The sequence below is a fragment of the Bombus vancouverensis genome, chromosome 5, assembly GCF_051014615.1.
Source record: "Bombus vancouverensis nearcticus chromosome 5, iyBomVanc1_principal, whole genome shotgun sequence".
NCBI lineage: Eukaryota > Metazoa > Arthropoda > Insecta > Hymenoptera > Apidae > Bombus > Bombus vancouverensis.
The window spans coordinates 12040492-12058087 of record NC_134915.1 but is presented as its reverse complement, the minus strand read 5'-3'; the positions used below and the strand labels follow the sequence as shown (position 1 = coordinate 12058087).

General features: G+C 34.7%; 1 protein-coding gene across 2 annotated transcripts in view; it reads right to left on the bottom strand.

Annotated features, from left to right (window-relative positions):
* Positions 1 to 17596, bottom strand: part of MCU (mitochondrial calcium uniporter) — a 76972-nt gene continuing 59376 nt past the window's right edge. The window contains exons 3-7 of one of the 2 annotated variants that reach the window (XM_076618370.1): positions 7995 to 8165; positions 7797 to 7915; positions 7338 to 7484; positions 4595 to 4798; positions 1 to 4094 (exon numbers count right to left, since the gene is read on the bottom strand). In XM_076618370.1, coding sequence (XP_076474485.1) covers positions 3732 to 4094; positions 4595 to 4798; positions 7338 to 7484; positions 7797 to 7915; positions 7995 to 8165 — 1004 coding nt within the window. In that variant the 3' untranslated portion in view covers positions 1 to 3731. Of the gene's footprint in view, positions 4095 to 4594; positions 4799 to 7337; positions 7485 to 7796; positions 7916 to 7994; positions 8172 to 17596 lie in introns of both variants that reach the window. The other variant, XM_033332799.2, reaches the window with a different exon arrangement.

The window sequence follows — 17596 nt, the reverse complement described above, 5'->3', positions numbered from 1 at the left end:
TTCTCTTAGGTATTTTACTTTATTCTCAGTTATCCTTGTTTTATGTATAACTAGGTACATGGACGTAAATCACAGCACAACTCAATGTTGTATAAATACTTATTTATGCATTCATGGAGTAGTTATACCGATATATAATATTATAATTACGCGACGCGAAGCAATTAAAGTTCTAACGAAACATGACGTGAAATTATCCGAAAATGAAACTCAGAGAATCGAACATTTAGTGTTGTTGATTTAAAACGGCGATAGCTTATATCCTATACAATTATAGTATACAGCATCGTAATTAGCGTTATTTAATTGATAACGACAATTCGTGATAAAAGGAACGCTTTTGTAAGATGTAGATGTGATCAATAGAGTGTTTGTTCGTTAATTTTCATCTTACAAAGAAGAGAAAAGGAGAAAGTCGTCGAGGATGTGCACGAGTATTCCGATGACGAAGTCAGTAACAATTTTCGGTGTACAATAACCTCGTATTTAAACGACGAGTACTATCTTGAAGATCGAGGAGAAGTACAGATCTATGCTTTTTCATTCGTTCGATCGCTTTTATCTATTTTATTCCGTGTGTTCGATCGATCGTTATTTGTTATTAGACTGTGGATTTTTGTGCAAATTTATATCCTTACGAATATAATAATACAAAAAGAAAAATGCCTGGAACTTAGTTAGCAAGTTGTTTCGTCTACCAAATATCATAGAGACTATTATAATGTGGATATTTCACATATTTTCGTAAGTTATTTGTATTCAACGCATCTTTTTACTTTCAAACTTCTCGTAAACGCATGAAGATCCGCAGTTCGTTTATCACTGATTAAGGAGTTAGGCGTTTCCTTTGTAAGCTCCGGAGAAGCGGCGCAGCAAGAACGTTCACAAAATAACCATATACGCGTACATTTATGTATACCGTATCTTTTATATATGTACAAAAACTTGTATACGAAATCTTTTTTTAAAGATCATAAAAAATATGTCAGAAGGAACAGCATTTTCTTTTTGTTTTACGACGACAAGTAATTCGTTTTTGGGAAGCGACATTAAAATCACAATTATCACGTATCCGTTTGGTGCACTTCTCGATAATATTGAATTACATTGAATCAATATACAAGATATACTCATAACGTTTTACAGTAAAACACCCTGTATATTGCCTGCTGATTATTTTTCAATCTCGAATCGCAATTTATAAAAAGTCGTTAAATTACCGCTTGCGAGTACTAGCAACAATGATTTGAGAACATTGGCACTAGATAATTTTGCTAAAATATACTTATAGAAAGGAGAATAGCATTTAAATGAAATGTAGAAAAAAGTAAATCATGGACTTTTTCAATTCCTGTGCTCGGGAAGAAGTGCTCTGATATCGTGTTTAATCACGTGTACGATAAACTATTTAACTTGCTAGCGGTATAATAACTATCAGTATACTTTTAAACACGCTTTCCCTACAGTTTGCCACTGGCTAGTGGTAGTCGTTGAGATATATGGAGAAGTGTACAGTAAACATCTACATATATTATACGCACTATCGTATAACGAATACAGAACATGAAAATATACAGTGGCTCATGAAAGTATCTGTACACTTACAGAAACCTTATGTGTTAGACGAAAGATTTTAAAATGTCATTAAAACTGTAATGAGACATGGCCATCATGATCGTATTAGTAAAGCTTGAAAAAAATCTGAATGTGTTGATAAGAATTGCGAGATATTCGATGGAAGCAATTCTTATCAACGAAGATCACAGAAATATTTAATTTAACGAAATCAATACATTTCGATAGTCGATGGAATTATCCTTAACGTTTATTACATGTTTAACATGACTACCTATGCTATATATTAATTTTTCGTTAAATTCATATATGTCTGAAATAAGTATCTTCTATACATATTTTTAGATTAATTTCAAGTTTGATCATTATAATAGCGACAGCCTTGTCTTTTCACAATACATTTTAATACGCATAAAGTTTTCTATGGTAAATGTTCAAGTAGATTCGCGAGCCATTGTAGTCACATTCCTAGCGCTGAATTTTGAAACATATGATTTTCGATTATTTAAAATCTGTCATTCATTCGTAACAAGAAATATTTTTGTCGCAAATACTGTTACATAAAGAAGTGAAAAGTATTTAATAACGCATACGATGACTTTAAATGCAAGATATTAATACAGTTGTCATTGAATACAATAATGAGTTATTTTGAGCGGACGGATAAGGGATTTTTTTTTTAGGAAAGCGAGAGAAAGTTTCTTAGAGTGTTTTTAGAAATAGTAATCTATGTTAATCCTACGTGAGATACTTTCGTGAACAATATTTTAAAGCGTAACAGTAGTAATAGTAGATTTAATCGTACAATTTGTTTAGCTTAATATAAGACATGTTGATGATGTGTTTGTACCGGTGCACAAAGATCCTCAACTTTTGATTGTGTTATCACTACTTTAGTAGGAATAAAAGGTTTAGTGAAGTAAGTATTGAATGTTAAAATCTTATCATGAATAGGGATTAAGCAAGTTTGTTGGATACGCAATCTTACAAGCAATGCACAGATTGAAATATTTTTCGATAAAAGTCTTTGCGTAAGAGTGAGGTTTTCGCAAAATTTTCAATAAAACGGTAGTTAATATACACAATAATGTTAAACTAAAAACGATATAAAATAGAACAATTAAAATTGATCAGTTCCATGAATAATATATTATCGAATAAGTACATCGCTTTTTTTTCGAAGCAATGAATGAGAAAGGTCACGAAGTTTGAAACAAAGTCTAAGTACGCTGTACCACGTCCAGTACAATAAAATTTCACGCGTTGATCAAGTTAAAAAAAGAAAAGAAATGTATATTTATATTAATAACACTGTAAATATATATTATTATCGTCTTGTAGAAAAAATAACGTCACGCGACGATGAAAAGTCAATTTTTAAATTAAATATTTGAGCTTTGATCGTCGAGTTTCCTTAAAGTATACTTGTGCGAATAATTGTATAAGTGAATTACAACTAAGAATATCAACTTATCACAAAGGTAACAGTACGATATATAAATATATATATACAGGATAATTTGTTAAAAATAGAACGTTCAAAATACATTTATCGTTAAATTATCGTTCCAATATACATCCAAAAATGAATTCGAAATTAAAAATTCAACATTAAATTACATTTAAATTAAACATTTACCATGAAGTTTTATACAGCTGAGCAAAGAACATGAAACAAATTTATCTTTCCACAGCAGTCATCTTAGTCTCAAATATTTTTAATTGAATGTTCATTCTGACGAGGTATCCTAGGTATCAACATTGCACAAAGGAATCTAATTCCAATAATATCTCTTTCTAGCTTTTTAAACCCACCCATTCTTTTTCAACATGTTTCGTTAGTTAATGATAATCATATGTAGAAAATCTGTGTGATATATACATTTCGTTTTTCGACGTCTTCCAAATGCACATCGTTGATTGAGCATCGGTCAAATATACCACATACATACTCGTTGATTAGGAGCGTTGTCGTACGACGTGGAAGACTCCGTCGAGGATTCGAACGTCTGCAGACTTTTTCACCGAACAAGAAACGTAATTGCTTCTTTTCTCGTTACGTTTACTTGCTTTTTTTACGTTACAAGTGTCATTCGATGATCGCCCTGAGTGCAAATTTTATTTTTCTAAAGAGAGAGATTTTACAGCTTCCTGAATCAATCATGCCTCGTTTTTTTGTCCGTCCACGGAATCGATTCCTTTGACGTGTCTTTTTGTGGAAAGATTCCCCTGTTGGGAAAACTTCTTTCCGGACTAGGACTAGGACTAGGACTAGGACTAGGACTAGGCGAGGAACTCGGTGATCTTGAACTACTTGAGCTTGATCTTTCCCTGATCTGTTGCTCGATACGGTTCTTGTGCTCGTATAAAGGTCCACGAATGATCTTCAGGATGGTTTCCAACTCGTAGGCTCGGTCCTTTAGAGCATTGTATTGATTTAGATCGAAGCCAAGCTTCTTTGCTTCTTTGTGAAGAGTGATGAGCTGTCGCCTGTTCATCACGTCTGGCAGTATGTATTCCTGTCAATAGCAAGGAGTATAAATTACATAATTTGAAGTTTAACTCTCAGATAATATCGTTGCATTATAGATAACTTTTATAATTGTAATGAATATGACTTAATAATTTATGTTAGATTATTGGAGTATAACTTAATTTTACTCCGTATTTTCCATTCTCCGTGATAGAGATATTAGTAATAAAATTAAATGAAATTAAAAATTCCAGGAATTAAGTATGATTTGTCACATTAAATCGTTACAATCTTCGGGGGCCCAATGTAAAATACCAAATAAAGTAAAATCTATTCGAGTTTTGTAATAAACGTAGCGAGTAGCTATTTTAATACTTATGGTCGGTAGTGTGCATTAAGTCATAAATTATTTTTACGCTTTCTTTAAGTTTTTACTGCAATCAAGGTGCTGTAATCAAACATCCCTGTCAGGTAATAAGTTTATTTAATCAGTCGTTGATTTAACGAGATTAATGAGAACTGGCAAATTGAATAGCCACTAGTAACCTGTCTCGTTACGACGAAGTAGATGAACAAGACCATCGTGGTGCCGTAGTTAACGAAATATGTAACCGGTTCCATGATGTCCCAGGAGTATTCCCACCAAGTTAGCCTGGCTAGGCCGCTGAACTGAATCGACATTAGGACGAGACATACCCAGATGAAGATGTTCGTCCTTTTGGCCGCGGTGGTATCTATTTCCTGCAGCTTCTGCAATAAATAAAAAATTACGCATGGTTTTTATATAAATCGATATTGTCCTTCGGTATTGATAAATAATATTGTCCTTCGAGACTTGCATTTAGAATGCTAATAGCTGTAACTGTAACTGCTGCGGATTTCCGCTGTGATAAAGTATCTGAATCTAAGGTTGTAATAAAATTAGTGGCATAAGGAAGCGAGACCAACATTTCTTTATATTTTGCATAAAAGTGAATCGCGGTAGAAGAGAAACTATTTTAATCTTCAAATAGTATAAAACACCGATGTTTCAAAAATCGAACAAGCTTCGATTGAGTCGCGTTTTCCTATTGTTACAAGATTACTTAAATTTTGAAAAACACGCGAAACAATTATTGTTAACGTACTTAATATTTCGTATTAATTTCATGACGTACAAGCCTTCGTAAGTATTAAAATCAGTTTCGAAGAAAAAAGTCGAAGCGAGAGCAAGGATGGAACATACAAATTTGAGGATCGCGGCAAGATTCGACCAATAAATTACACACTTTTGTTTTTCAGAAAACCAGCAAGCTTATCTAAGTCTACGATCAAGCATAAATATCCGCGTAAGAACTTTATCTTTGATGTTAAATCATCAGATTAATTGTCTGGTACTTCTCCACTTTCAGATTTAACACTGCTGTGATGCGAATAACGAATTACTGATTTCTATCTGCGTTTTTATCCATTATTCGTTTCATCTATTATTCGAAAGGGTAGATATATATTATACGAAATATATATTATACATATACATTATACATCGGAGCAGAAGCTTACTTTGCAGACAAAAAGAAATGAAAAAAGGAGAATGAAAATTATTCGTTTACGAGGAAATTGTGCTCGTAAATCTGTGAAGTACAGGCACGTGAATCTTTTACTAGTTACTTAAAAAGTAAGAAACACAGGGAGCTTCCAATATTTCAACATATCTTGAAAAATGAAAAAAAGTCAGATAGGAAGTTTTAACTAAGGAAGGAAGTATTTCAAAGAAGGCCTTAAATAAAGAAAAAAGGCATTGTTCACTTTCGTCTAATTTTTCTTTGTAAAATAATCGCCTTTACAATTTAACCATCTGAATTAATCCTATACTTAATTCTACTTAATTTTCTCGGCAGCAAAGTCTCAAAAAAAAAAAAAAAAAAAAATGTTGTTCTACATTCTCCAGCTGTACCATTTTGTATTCTACACTTGTCCGGTATTATTTTTATTTAAGTTAATATATCGCTTCAAACTCAACTTTTCTATAAATGAGGTCCAAAACTAAAAAATTCCATTCATTTTTTCACGTAGAACAGTCACCTACCTTCTTTCTGAAATATTCTGTATAATTAAACGAGCCTTAGAACGATCTAGCGGCGGATTATGAGAACGTTGATGTAATTTTCGTAGTATGCAGCCGGAGAACAACAACCCTGGCAAGAAAACAAAGGAAGAGAGAAAGAAAAAATCGAGATATAATTACGCCATCGTACAAGTGCATACACGAAGATAATTAAAACCGAAACTCGCGGAGGATGAATTAATTTATCGCGGCAAGGAGAAAACGAACAATGAAAGAAGACGCGTTTAGTCGAATAATTTTGCACGCGTGCCGCGTTTTGAAACGTGTTGGTACGCTAATAACGCCTTCCAAGTTCCTTAAACTTCCGTTTAATTTAGATAACATCGTTCCCTGCGCCGTTTCCAGAGACACAGGTTCATTGTCGTGCTGAACTGCGATCGATTAATTCGATTTGCTGTTCACGATGAATAGATTTAATCAGCAGGGGCATACACATGCCATTATAAGTTTGCTTTCGAGTAGTAAAATGTCTGTTTATTCGTGTTAAATATTTGACTATGTAAAAAGTATTAAAATCACACAGTTATTCTGGGTTAATTATATGCAGTTTAACGTCTAAATCCTAACTTTTTTCGATCAGTCTGTCATATCCCATGGCCAAGTACTTGCCACATCTCGTTTAGATGAAGAAAGTCCATTTAGATGAAATTTATGGGCTTCTTCATACAAGTGAAAGTATATTGATTAACAGGATATTCAATGTCAACAAATATTACGACCACAAAAAACGTAGGAAAAATAAATAAAAGCTTGTAAAAATATTTTATTTTGAATTTTATAATGAAGTGAGCACTGCAGTGTAATAGGAAATAAAATAACGACCCTAAATTTTTGTATCAATATATACTCCCTCTTACAAATTAATGACTTACCAATTTTGAATACAATAATTATAGATATACATTTTAGGGAAGATTTTAGCGAAGATTATGACAGGATTTTAAGAAAAACGTTATAAATTCAATATAATTAGCGAGGGTTATTATATTAGCAAGATTCATCTCACATATAAAGCGCTCACATCTCGCTTATAAAGCGAATCTTTCTAGCTGGATTATCGTTCACGGTAACTTATTGTTGGTAATTACTAACAAGTGACAAATTCTGGGTGGTTTGCCAATAATGAAGTTTGGAATTGAGAACTCAAAGTTGAGCGACATTTTCATTTCTTGAACAACTTACTAGTTCGAGAGGTTCCAGTTCCAATTTAACGGCTTCCAATTCTACCAACACCTGCTTCTCCATGTTAGCATAGTGTTCTCGGACGTAAAACGACTCGTAGAGCTGACCGATTAGCGTTTGGACGTCCGCTAACTTCTCCATATTCTCCTGGATAACGTTCGAATACGTTCAATTAATTTTTATATACATTTTTTCATTTCGTATTTGATCTAACAAATTAACGATATCAATACGGATTATCTGTGGTTCAGAATGAACAAAGGGTTAGAAGAAATAGATTTCCGCTCGTGAAATATGCTCAAATTCTAAATTTGAAAAATGAAAAATTATGCGATAGGTATGTCTCGAATTACCGAATAGAACTTTTACACTTTTCTGAGTTTTTTAGCTCACGAATTTTTAAATTTTTTAAAGAATCGTAAATCGTCTAGCATCATCGACTTTTAAAGACAGACTTACCATGGTGTGCTTGTGATACAACGGCGGTTTTACCAAGTACTCCGAGTCGTTTATTATCAGTCGGAAGTCGTTCTCCATTAACGTCTCGATCGTATTGTTGGAGCTTATCCTGACGCCGTCTGGGAACATCGTAAAGAATTTTTCCGTAGAGTAAAGGTTCGTGGTCTTGCATCTTTAAGAAATTCTTCAAGGACTTACCGATGGTTGTCACGATTGCACGATCGATACCACGATCTTCCTTCTTTAGCATGTGGAGAAAGTTTCCTACCGTGTGAGTGATTGGTTTCAGGGTGAACACACATTGCTCCTTCCTCGATGGTAGTGGGACAGTGATTTTCGGCAAACCTCGAATATATGTTACGGTCACGCCTGCAACTAAAACAATTTCAATTTTTGTTACTTTGAGTGCATGCGATTTCCATGAATTTACCGTCGAAAAGATTTGATATCTTTCGAGAGAATGGAATTTTCAAATTCACTGAGAGATGACGAGAGATTATAGAAAAGAAATAAGTATACTTATAGTATAAAATAATAGCATAGATAATTTATTAGACTGACATTTGATAGGTTGCTTTCGGAAACTGTTTATAATTTAATGCAATTTTTATAACCAAACAACCCATCTATCAACATATTCATATTAAATTAAATTAAACTATAACACAGCATAGTATATTTTCTACGCTGACAATTGGATTGATATAGAGATATACTACTATACGTAAGCAAAATTACACAGTGATATCTAAAGCGTGGCTCGTATAAGAAAGAATTGACAATATTGTAACAGTAGGTCAGTAAGTACATGTGCACATTCTTTCATATAAATTCACAATTCGACTAATAAACGTAATATTACATTATGCATTCTCAACTTGAGCAAATTATATTTTATAAATTCTCAAAGCTTCGCAGATACAATCGATAAAAGTCGAATCAGAAATTTTTCTCCATATCGTAAATTTTCCTGTCGAACTACTTCTCGTTATCGAAACTACCAAGTCAGAGAGAGAGAGAGAGAGAGAGAGAGAGAGAGAGAGAGGAGAGAGAGAGAGGAGAGAGAGAGAGAGACTAATTGAATGCAGTTTCTCTTTTTAACACCGTCTACCAAGCGTTTCTTACAGCATTCTAGCTTCAAGTGTAAACTCCTTTCTTTCGAAAAGAAGACGAATCTAGGAGAGCCGCGATTGAAATGGGATTTAACTCCGTGAGCTTTTTGTATCGTGTACGTCAGTTGAAACAGCAATTGTCGCGACAGAAATAACTATTCTCTAGAGCTTCTTCGACTTTCTTTTCGCGTAGCTTCTTCGTATTCTTGTACTGTCAGACTTACTTCGTAAAATATTAATGACGATAGAATCGTTTGCTTTAGGTCTCTTCGCTCAATGGATCGAGAAAATGGGAGCAGAAACTTCGAATTTTAAGCATATGATAGATATTCGGTGAGAGTTTCAATTTTTCTTGTCTCGCAGCTACAAATTTCGAAAATAAAATTGTTATCGATGAGAAATATTGCAATATGGTTGTCTTTTCGATAATATATTATTCGAATAAAATCGAGTCATTTCTCTTCATGATATAACTGATGGTTCAATATTGAAGATAAATAGTATTCTGTATGTATGTCTCGATTAATAGAACCATAAATAAACAGGCATTTGGACAAACAAACTATCTATATTTTATCGTAGCGATAAAATGAATTATTCTAAGTGTGTTTTTATCAGAAAATTTATCGAATAAATCAAATCGGCGCTAGTTATTTTTAATTTGTTAAACAGGGAAAACGATTTGACTCGTCTCACTCAGATTTGTAACTTGTAAAATCACCATCGACGTAGCTGAAATTGATCTCTCTTCATTAACTTTGACTTTCAGGAGTATAGATATGTTTGACCAATGAATGGCCCAGTTGAAAGATTAAATAAGACTTGAAAAAGAATAGAGGGAGAAAAAGAAAATAAAAGAAGGCAAATTATAATAAGGGAAGATTAAATAGAAAACTGAAAGGAACCCTAACTATACATGCTTAAAGCAAAGGAAGTCCTATTTCAACCTAATTAAGCCGAATACGATACTCTACAAGTAACAAAAGCACCTGCTAGCCAAGTGTAAATTGTTTGCCTTCCAACCAGACCAAGGGATTTGCCTTAATACTGAATTTTCTGTGTTAATAGATTCCATTCAAACTGTGTATTCTCAGCTGTGTAATCCCATTTAACATCGTCGTTATCTCGGTGATATTTTTCACAGGAGAAAGAAAAGGATCGTTCAGCGAACGAAACTCGCTGTTTCCGTGAATTCATTCGCGTGATGGTCGTATGATCGAGAGCTGGATCGCGTTAACCTGGTTAGCAACCGTTGATATGAGGAAAGGTATTAGAGTGTGGAGATCGGAATGGGACGACGAGTACGTGGATCTTTCTGTTGTAAGCAGAACGGAACCGAGCGCCGCGATCCGGCTATGCGATCTTTGAAAAATGCATCCACGAAGCTGGAACACTTCGGCTCGACGGCTGGCAGTAAGAGAACTTATTATTGGTCAAGAGTACGCTTGTGGATATCGGAAAATGTAGGATTTTATTCTTATTGGTCTGGAATTCCAAATTCAGGGAACGATACCTATTCCCAAACTTATTTGAATTATTACCCCAAAATTATGTATGTAATTAAATTTTATACCATTTTTCGTGACAGTCGTAACTGGATTTAGAAAAATATTATGAGACGAGAAATTTGATTTTTACAAATAGGTAAGCAATGTTCGTGATTGGCAAATTTCATCGAATTGTTTTACTATGTGGAAAGCTGGGAGGGAATGCCCGGGCTTGTGTAAACGGTAGCTTTTGAAAAGCGTATGATAGCATGAAACGAACGCCGGAAGGAATTATGCTCGCTAGAATCGAGCAACAACCGGTTTCTCTGGTGATGCTTGTGTAATAACGAGGCTCGCTCGATTTCAACAAATTAAATATTTGTGAATTATTTTATCGACGCGTTAAATCATTCCTTGAAAAGTAGTTGGCAAATGGTTGTACTTATAAAATCAATACACCAATACAATATTTTCATTACTTTCTGTGCAATACTGACTAATCTTTTATCTCTTTCAACTTGTCTGCATTCTTCTATGAGATTGTTCACAGGTGAAGAGATTTACAGTTCTTCGACAGTTCTTTTCCTGGGATTCTATTCAGAATTTATTAACCCTTTCTTCATTATGTATCCGAGTCGTCCTATCATTGATTGATTCCTTCTTCAAATACTCTGTTCTGCTTTTCTCTCCTAGTTCTCCATATTTTCCGTCGTGTTTTCCTCTTACCATTCTGTCATATTGTCATTGCTGCTCTGTCCTGTCAAATAGTATTAGGGCTACTGTTATGTTACCCCGAGCTCCATTAGGTTTATGCTCTTCTCCTCATAGTATCGTTTTCTCTCTTTTTCCCATTTCCAGTCCATCTTTTTCCAGTCCTCGAACATTAGTTTCTGTAAACTACTGTTTATATACCTTGTCCTCGATTTTTCTTCATACTTTACTGCTCTGCTGCTCGCTTCTATTCTTAATTCGTCCACTTTTGTTTCTTCCATCGCTATATACGAGGGTGTGCTAAAATCTTATTGTTAGGACCCACTTTATGTATCTTGTTCGTAATTTGTCCTACTTTTCTTAGTCCCTTTATCCCCATATTCCCACTGTGTACGGCATGACACTTTTTACCAAACTACCAAAAATTATTGATCTCTTTTCCAGGTTATATTTGAACCTTCTCTCATCCATTTCCTACGTTTGTTTTATGGTTATCATGGCCTTTCTAGCCGTCTCACCCAAACGCTTCTCCGATCCCCCGTCGTTTTTGAAGAGTGTATCCTAAATACTTCATCGTTTATTTCTTCTGCCATTTCATCGTTCCAATTCCATGTTCTTCCTTTTTTTTGTTGGTTTTTCCCTTTCTTGGATATTTAATACCTTCAACTCCTCCGCGCTTTATATTAATTCTTTTGCTTCTAGGTAACTCTTCATTTTCCCTGTTATATTATAACTCCTGCGTATTCCTCATCGATCATATCTTTTTCTCCCTATTAATACATCTCATTTACATCTTCTCATTTACACCTTCTCATTTACATCACACTGTTGTGAGCATGGCCCTAAAAGAGGCGTAGTTCAATTTTCTATTTATTTGAATCACATCTATTGAATCACTTCCAAAGTTACACGCAGAATTCCAGAACTCTGTAAAAATATACTATACATTAATAATTATGGCATATTAATTGTAAATATTCCGTACTAGTATTTCATTCTGAATTTAATACTCGTTTTTAATATACGTACTTGTACGAGAATCACAGAACACGAAACCTGAGTAGTGTATCAATTTCCGGTTCCGAGAGGGAAACTATGTAATTCTTCCGCGACTACGATTCGATAACATCATTAAAAAGTGTTCGATCGGAAGTAGTTCGAGTAAAATTCGGTATGTTCGTGATTAATTCTTCTCGACGATGAGCAAAGGCGCAACGTCCGACAATTAGTCCGCCCCCACGAGAGTGGCCAACTCTAGCTTCTTCGACGATTCGTAGCTCGTCGCTGGAAGTGGCAAAGATGCTACCACCACCTTTTGGTGTCGTCCTCCCTTCTTCCTGACTCTATGAAAAGTTCGTGGTGGCGAAGTTTCCCGTGCTGACCAGTCTATCTCTGGATTCTGTTCAACTAATAAGTGAATCGTGCGCGCAGATATTATCCTACGTGCTTCCTTGGTGCGCAGAAAAAAAGAAAAAAAAAGAAAAAGAAAAAAGGGAAAAAGGAAGAAAAGAAAACAGAGAGGGTTCGTTTTCCTTGTCGCGTGCTTTTCATTGTGCTTCAGTGAACGTCTTCGCGTGGCGTGGCCTCTTCAAGGATGCACGACGATTGATCGTCGGGGATTTTCCCAAGGGTAGGCGAATAATGTATTATCCTGGTGTATGCACTTCGATGTTTGTGCGACAAGTGCATGGCAAATTTGGTTTTTGGTTAAATCCCTCTGGATTTCCTCGTACTCTTGCTGAAGTGAGATTTACGATAAGCCAGTGTGTGTAGCGTTCCAAAACGTGCATTTTCTAGTGGAATATTATTCTGCCTCGGTTGTGCTTTTATGTCGGTTGATTTGCCGATGTTGTAGGTGAAATGTACACGTAGAACGATCGTGTTGAATGCGTAACGTTATTCAAAAACTAATCGATCAATTCAAAAACGTATATTAATGTCTAAATGTAATAATGACTAAATCATCCATCAATTAATACTGTTTCCAATGAATCCTTATATGAATTTCCGGATAAATGCTTCTGGCGTTGAACTATCCATCCATCTAAATTTTAGAATTTAAAAAGAAAAAAAGAATGTACACGATGTCTATCTTGGTGGAATTGAAAATCATGGGAAAATACTGTGTCATATGAGAAGCTGTAATGCGCAAGTTACCCATTAAATATTATTCCATATAAAAGTATGAAAGAAATAAGAAACAATTACCAAAATATATGATACTAATAACATTTCAACTTTTCTAAATATGGAATATATTATTTTTAGAATTTCATTCGTGGGTCAAAACTGTAAGTTTGACCCTTTCTAGACAAAATTAACGTAGGAACAATTCTCGGTTCTACCGATCATATCGTAAGTCCGATATTTTATACATGATTGATCAATTTCACTAGCGGGAAAGCGTAATCCCCTAAACGCCATCTGTACGCAGACACGGTTACTAGTTATTATAGAGGTAACCATTCTATATATTACACATGTCAAGCACAACTGCAAACCAAGAACTCCATTTATTATTTGTAACATTTTTTTAATGACAAGAAATATTTTTAATTTTTTTGCATCCGCCTCGTTTACAGTCAATTTCTTTTTTCCATTCGCAAAGAAACACGGCACGCATGATATATCCTTCGCATAATAGCATTTTACCGGAAGAAAATTCCTCATGTAAATTAACCGTGAAATACAGGAATTAAAAAGAAAGAAACTAGGAATAGTAAAATGCATAATAAGTAGGAAAACATGAAACGCGGTCCCGTTATCGGGGTTGTAAATAAAATTCGTATAATTTCCGATCGAGGCGTGAAAATGAATTGAACAGCCGCACTATTTCGCTTGTTATTCATTTATGCAGGGAACTTATAATTAGTGTGTTTCACGGTCTAAGTGGACGTTATCTTAAAACTTATTGCGAATAATTGATCGATCAATAACGATCTATTATTATGTCTATATTCTACGAACGTATTTTGTATGGATGTAGTTTATTACGTTAATATGTATAACGATATTGGCGTGGAAATGATGATTCGTTAATGATGAATTTATCACAGGCCTCGTCGTTCAAGGGTCGACCATGGGTGGAGTGCAAAGCGGAACCCATACCCTTGGAGAGGCATTATGGGTACAGGAGAGGCAACGTCAAAAATGCCATCGGTGAGTGATTTGTCTTCACAAGAAAATTTTCCAGAAAGCCATACAGTAGGAACTCAACATTAAATAACGGTGGAAATGCCTCGTTAAAATATTTAGAAAATATATAGCGTAGAAAAGGCGCCAATAATTCATAATTCATTTAACTATGACGATCATTTGCTAAAGTGAGCGAGGCTATTTAAATCTTCCTTCTTAATTAAATAACATGTAGCAAGACGACAATAAGGGGATGACAAGGAGAAAAGAGAAAAGATACGATACAGAAAGAGGGAGGGAAATTAAGTACAATGGAAATTAGCTTCGCTCTAAGTTAATTGCTTTATACGGTATTAGAGGGGCAACTACGCTGGCCCAGATTTTTAATGAACTCGAAAAATCGCCTGGAACTTCTCTACGGTGCATAAATATCAGAGCAGAAACTATACAGTATATAGTGATGGCTGACGATGATATTAATCTATTCCCTGGTTATCTTTCATTATTCGTCGGGATCGTTGTATCGTTCGTTGCTTAAGCACGAGGAATGCCACAAGGAATTATACGGAGGTATACGCCGCAGTTTCCGAGTTGGAACCCTTTTAGGAAACTCTTCGCTGACGAGAAAAACCGTACACCGTTTTAGTTTGAAACCGTTCGAATGAGATACTATCTTATGATTAGTGGACGATTAATTGTTAATTAGTGGAATTTCGACACGGTCAGACTGCGCTTATTAGCGCGGTCGTGGTCTAATTACGACATTCTCTTTGAGACCTTGCGCGCGTTCGCGTCTCGGTTTTTAAACGTTCCCGCTTTCATCGTGTTTTACTCTCATAAATATTAGGATATATTAGGACCCTCTTGCACAACAACTTATCGACCAATAACATCGATCGATTGAAACGAAACAAATCGTAAATTATAAACTTCTTCGTTACAAGTTTTTATTTAAGTTAAAAAGGATAACCGGATGGCTTATAATTTGTAAAATTTACTTGTAAAATTTCATTTTTTATATTACTTATTACTGTTATGTAAAAAAGAATTTGTTAACACTAATAACTTGTAGCTCGTAAAATTTCATTAATAATATTAATTAAATTGTGCAAGAGTAGAAATTTGGTAAATAAAGTAAAATTTGTTAAAACTATGCCTGTTTCGAGATATGAAAAAAGATTTCTTGTTTCAGGAAAAGTTTCAGCAAAGGATCATTCGGCACTACGATCTGAGTTCATGCATATCCTTTTCTTTGATAACATGGTGTACAAAATAGAAAATACAGAATGTAATTTTGGAGAGAGAAAAGATTGGATTCTTTAGAAAGTAACGTGGTAGAATTTCATAATGATCGATACTTTATTTGATTACTTGTATACAACTATTTTCCAGAGCATGCGCATTCACTACGAAATTGCGCGTCGTTACCGCGCTCGTCGCCGCGCGAAATTTGAAAATTGTCCAGAGAGAGAAGTTTTAGTAGAAAAGATGATATAATTTCACATATAAAGTTTGATTATCTTCTCATTTGCAATTATCACAATTTTAATTTCGTATATCTAACAATTTTCTTTTCGTTCCATCCACACCTACATTATCCGAATTAGTTCGCACTAATGAAACGTAGATTATCTTGCAAGATAATTTACAGCGTATGAAATGAATTTTGCCGTGATTAGTCGAGATTAAATGATTCTTAAATTCATTATTATTTATAAACTAGTTCATACGATTCTCGAGAAATTATATCTTCATTTTATGTTAAGTATACGTGACTAACGAAATTTGCATGGAAATTTTCAATATTGTTCCTTTGAGTGGATTTATCTTATTTAATAAATTGCACGCTTGTCATAGTTCCGCTAATTAAGCGGTTCTAGAAACTCGAGAAATTCTATCTTCTTGTTCTGCGATTCTACTAACGAGTCTGCCAACTGTTTGCTGGAATTTCGCCTTTATTTCCAATTTAGTATTGTACGTTTCATTGAATTAAGGTCTTATGTAAATAGGAAATGCAGTAAATTCGTCAATATATACGTATAATCGATTCGAGGCAAATCTGCGTTGGAGAGCAGCTATTTTGTAGAAATTTCGAACCGTGGCATTGATTAATAAAGGCGGGTGTAATGAAAAGCAAATCGTCGTTCCGGACAGTAATTTCCAGTATAATTACTACAGGAACTTCCTTCGGTTTCATATACACATTTTGTATCAGGAAAACGTTTTCAACAGGCAGACGAAAGCGTTCTCGTTAAAGCAATTGAAAACGAGTAACATCGAAACGCTCTTTCTGAGCATTGAGAAATCATATTAATCAACTTTTTTTGAACCCTATAACGAAAGCAAAGTTAATTCATCGTTCAGAAATATTTCTGGTTTTATAAAAGGTAATTGGTTCAGTTACATTTGTTACGAGTGAAATAAATTACCTTATTCCTCGTTATATCGTTAGGAGGAGAAATAAAAATGAGAAAAATATTCAGCAAATTCAAGGAGTTCCTTCTTATAACTATATAACAAATAATGGAAAATGATTAAAATATTACATATTAAATATTATACACTTAATTGTTTAAACTTTTCTAAAATAAAAATAGATACTTGTTGAGTTCATCATATACGTAAAACAACTTTAATCTACGTTAATGTCAGAATCATCCAAGTTTTCTTTCTCTCATTCAAAAGAAGAAATTCTAGTATAAATAATCGTCGGGAAATACTCTATAATTTGCTATAATTTTGAAGTTAGACATAAAAAAAACGCTTGTCTTCCATTGAAAGCAAAAAGCTCGCCAATAATTAGCATCTCATTAGCGATCAAATTTTCCAGCGAAACAAATAATCTTCGCACTCAATGTGACGCAATTAGTCTTTCAATCGTCAATACCTATCACATTCTCTTATAAATTCAATTATCATCTGCCTGAAACAGTCTGCAAACACAAAGAGGTTTTGAATCACGTTTCACGTGATATAGGTATGCACGTCGATTTTTTCCATTTTCCGTCCTCGACTATCGCGAAACGATAACGACAGAAAAATCAGGAATCGAGCGAAATTCAACAAACGTGCGTCGAATGGTTAATTAGTCGGGTCGGTTCGCGACGCGATGTTCGATGCAATCGAAAGAGCGATCGACAGAACGAGGGAAAAGAGGCCGGCACAGCGGAACATACCGGACATCCGCTTTGACGCGCGTCTCTGTCCGTTTCACCTGATGTGCACGCACTTGCGTGCAGGACAAAGGGCCTGCGACAAGCGTACATCGAAATTCGCTCGGGTACCTCGCCTGGAAACATTCATTTCTGTTCTGAAAACGCGATCGAAACCGACGCTGAACGACGTTGTCCCGTGG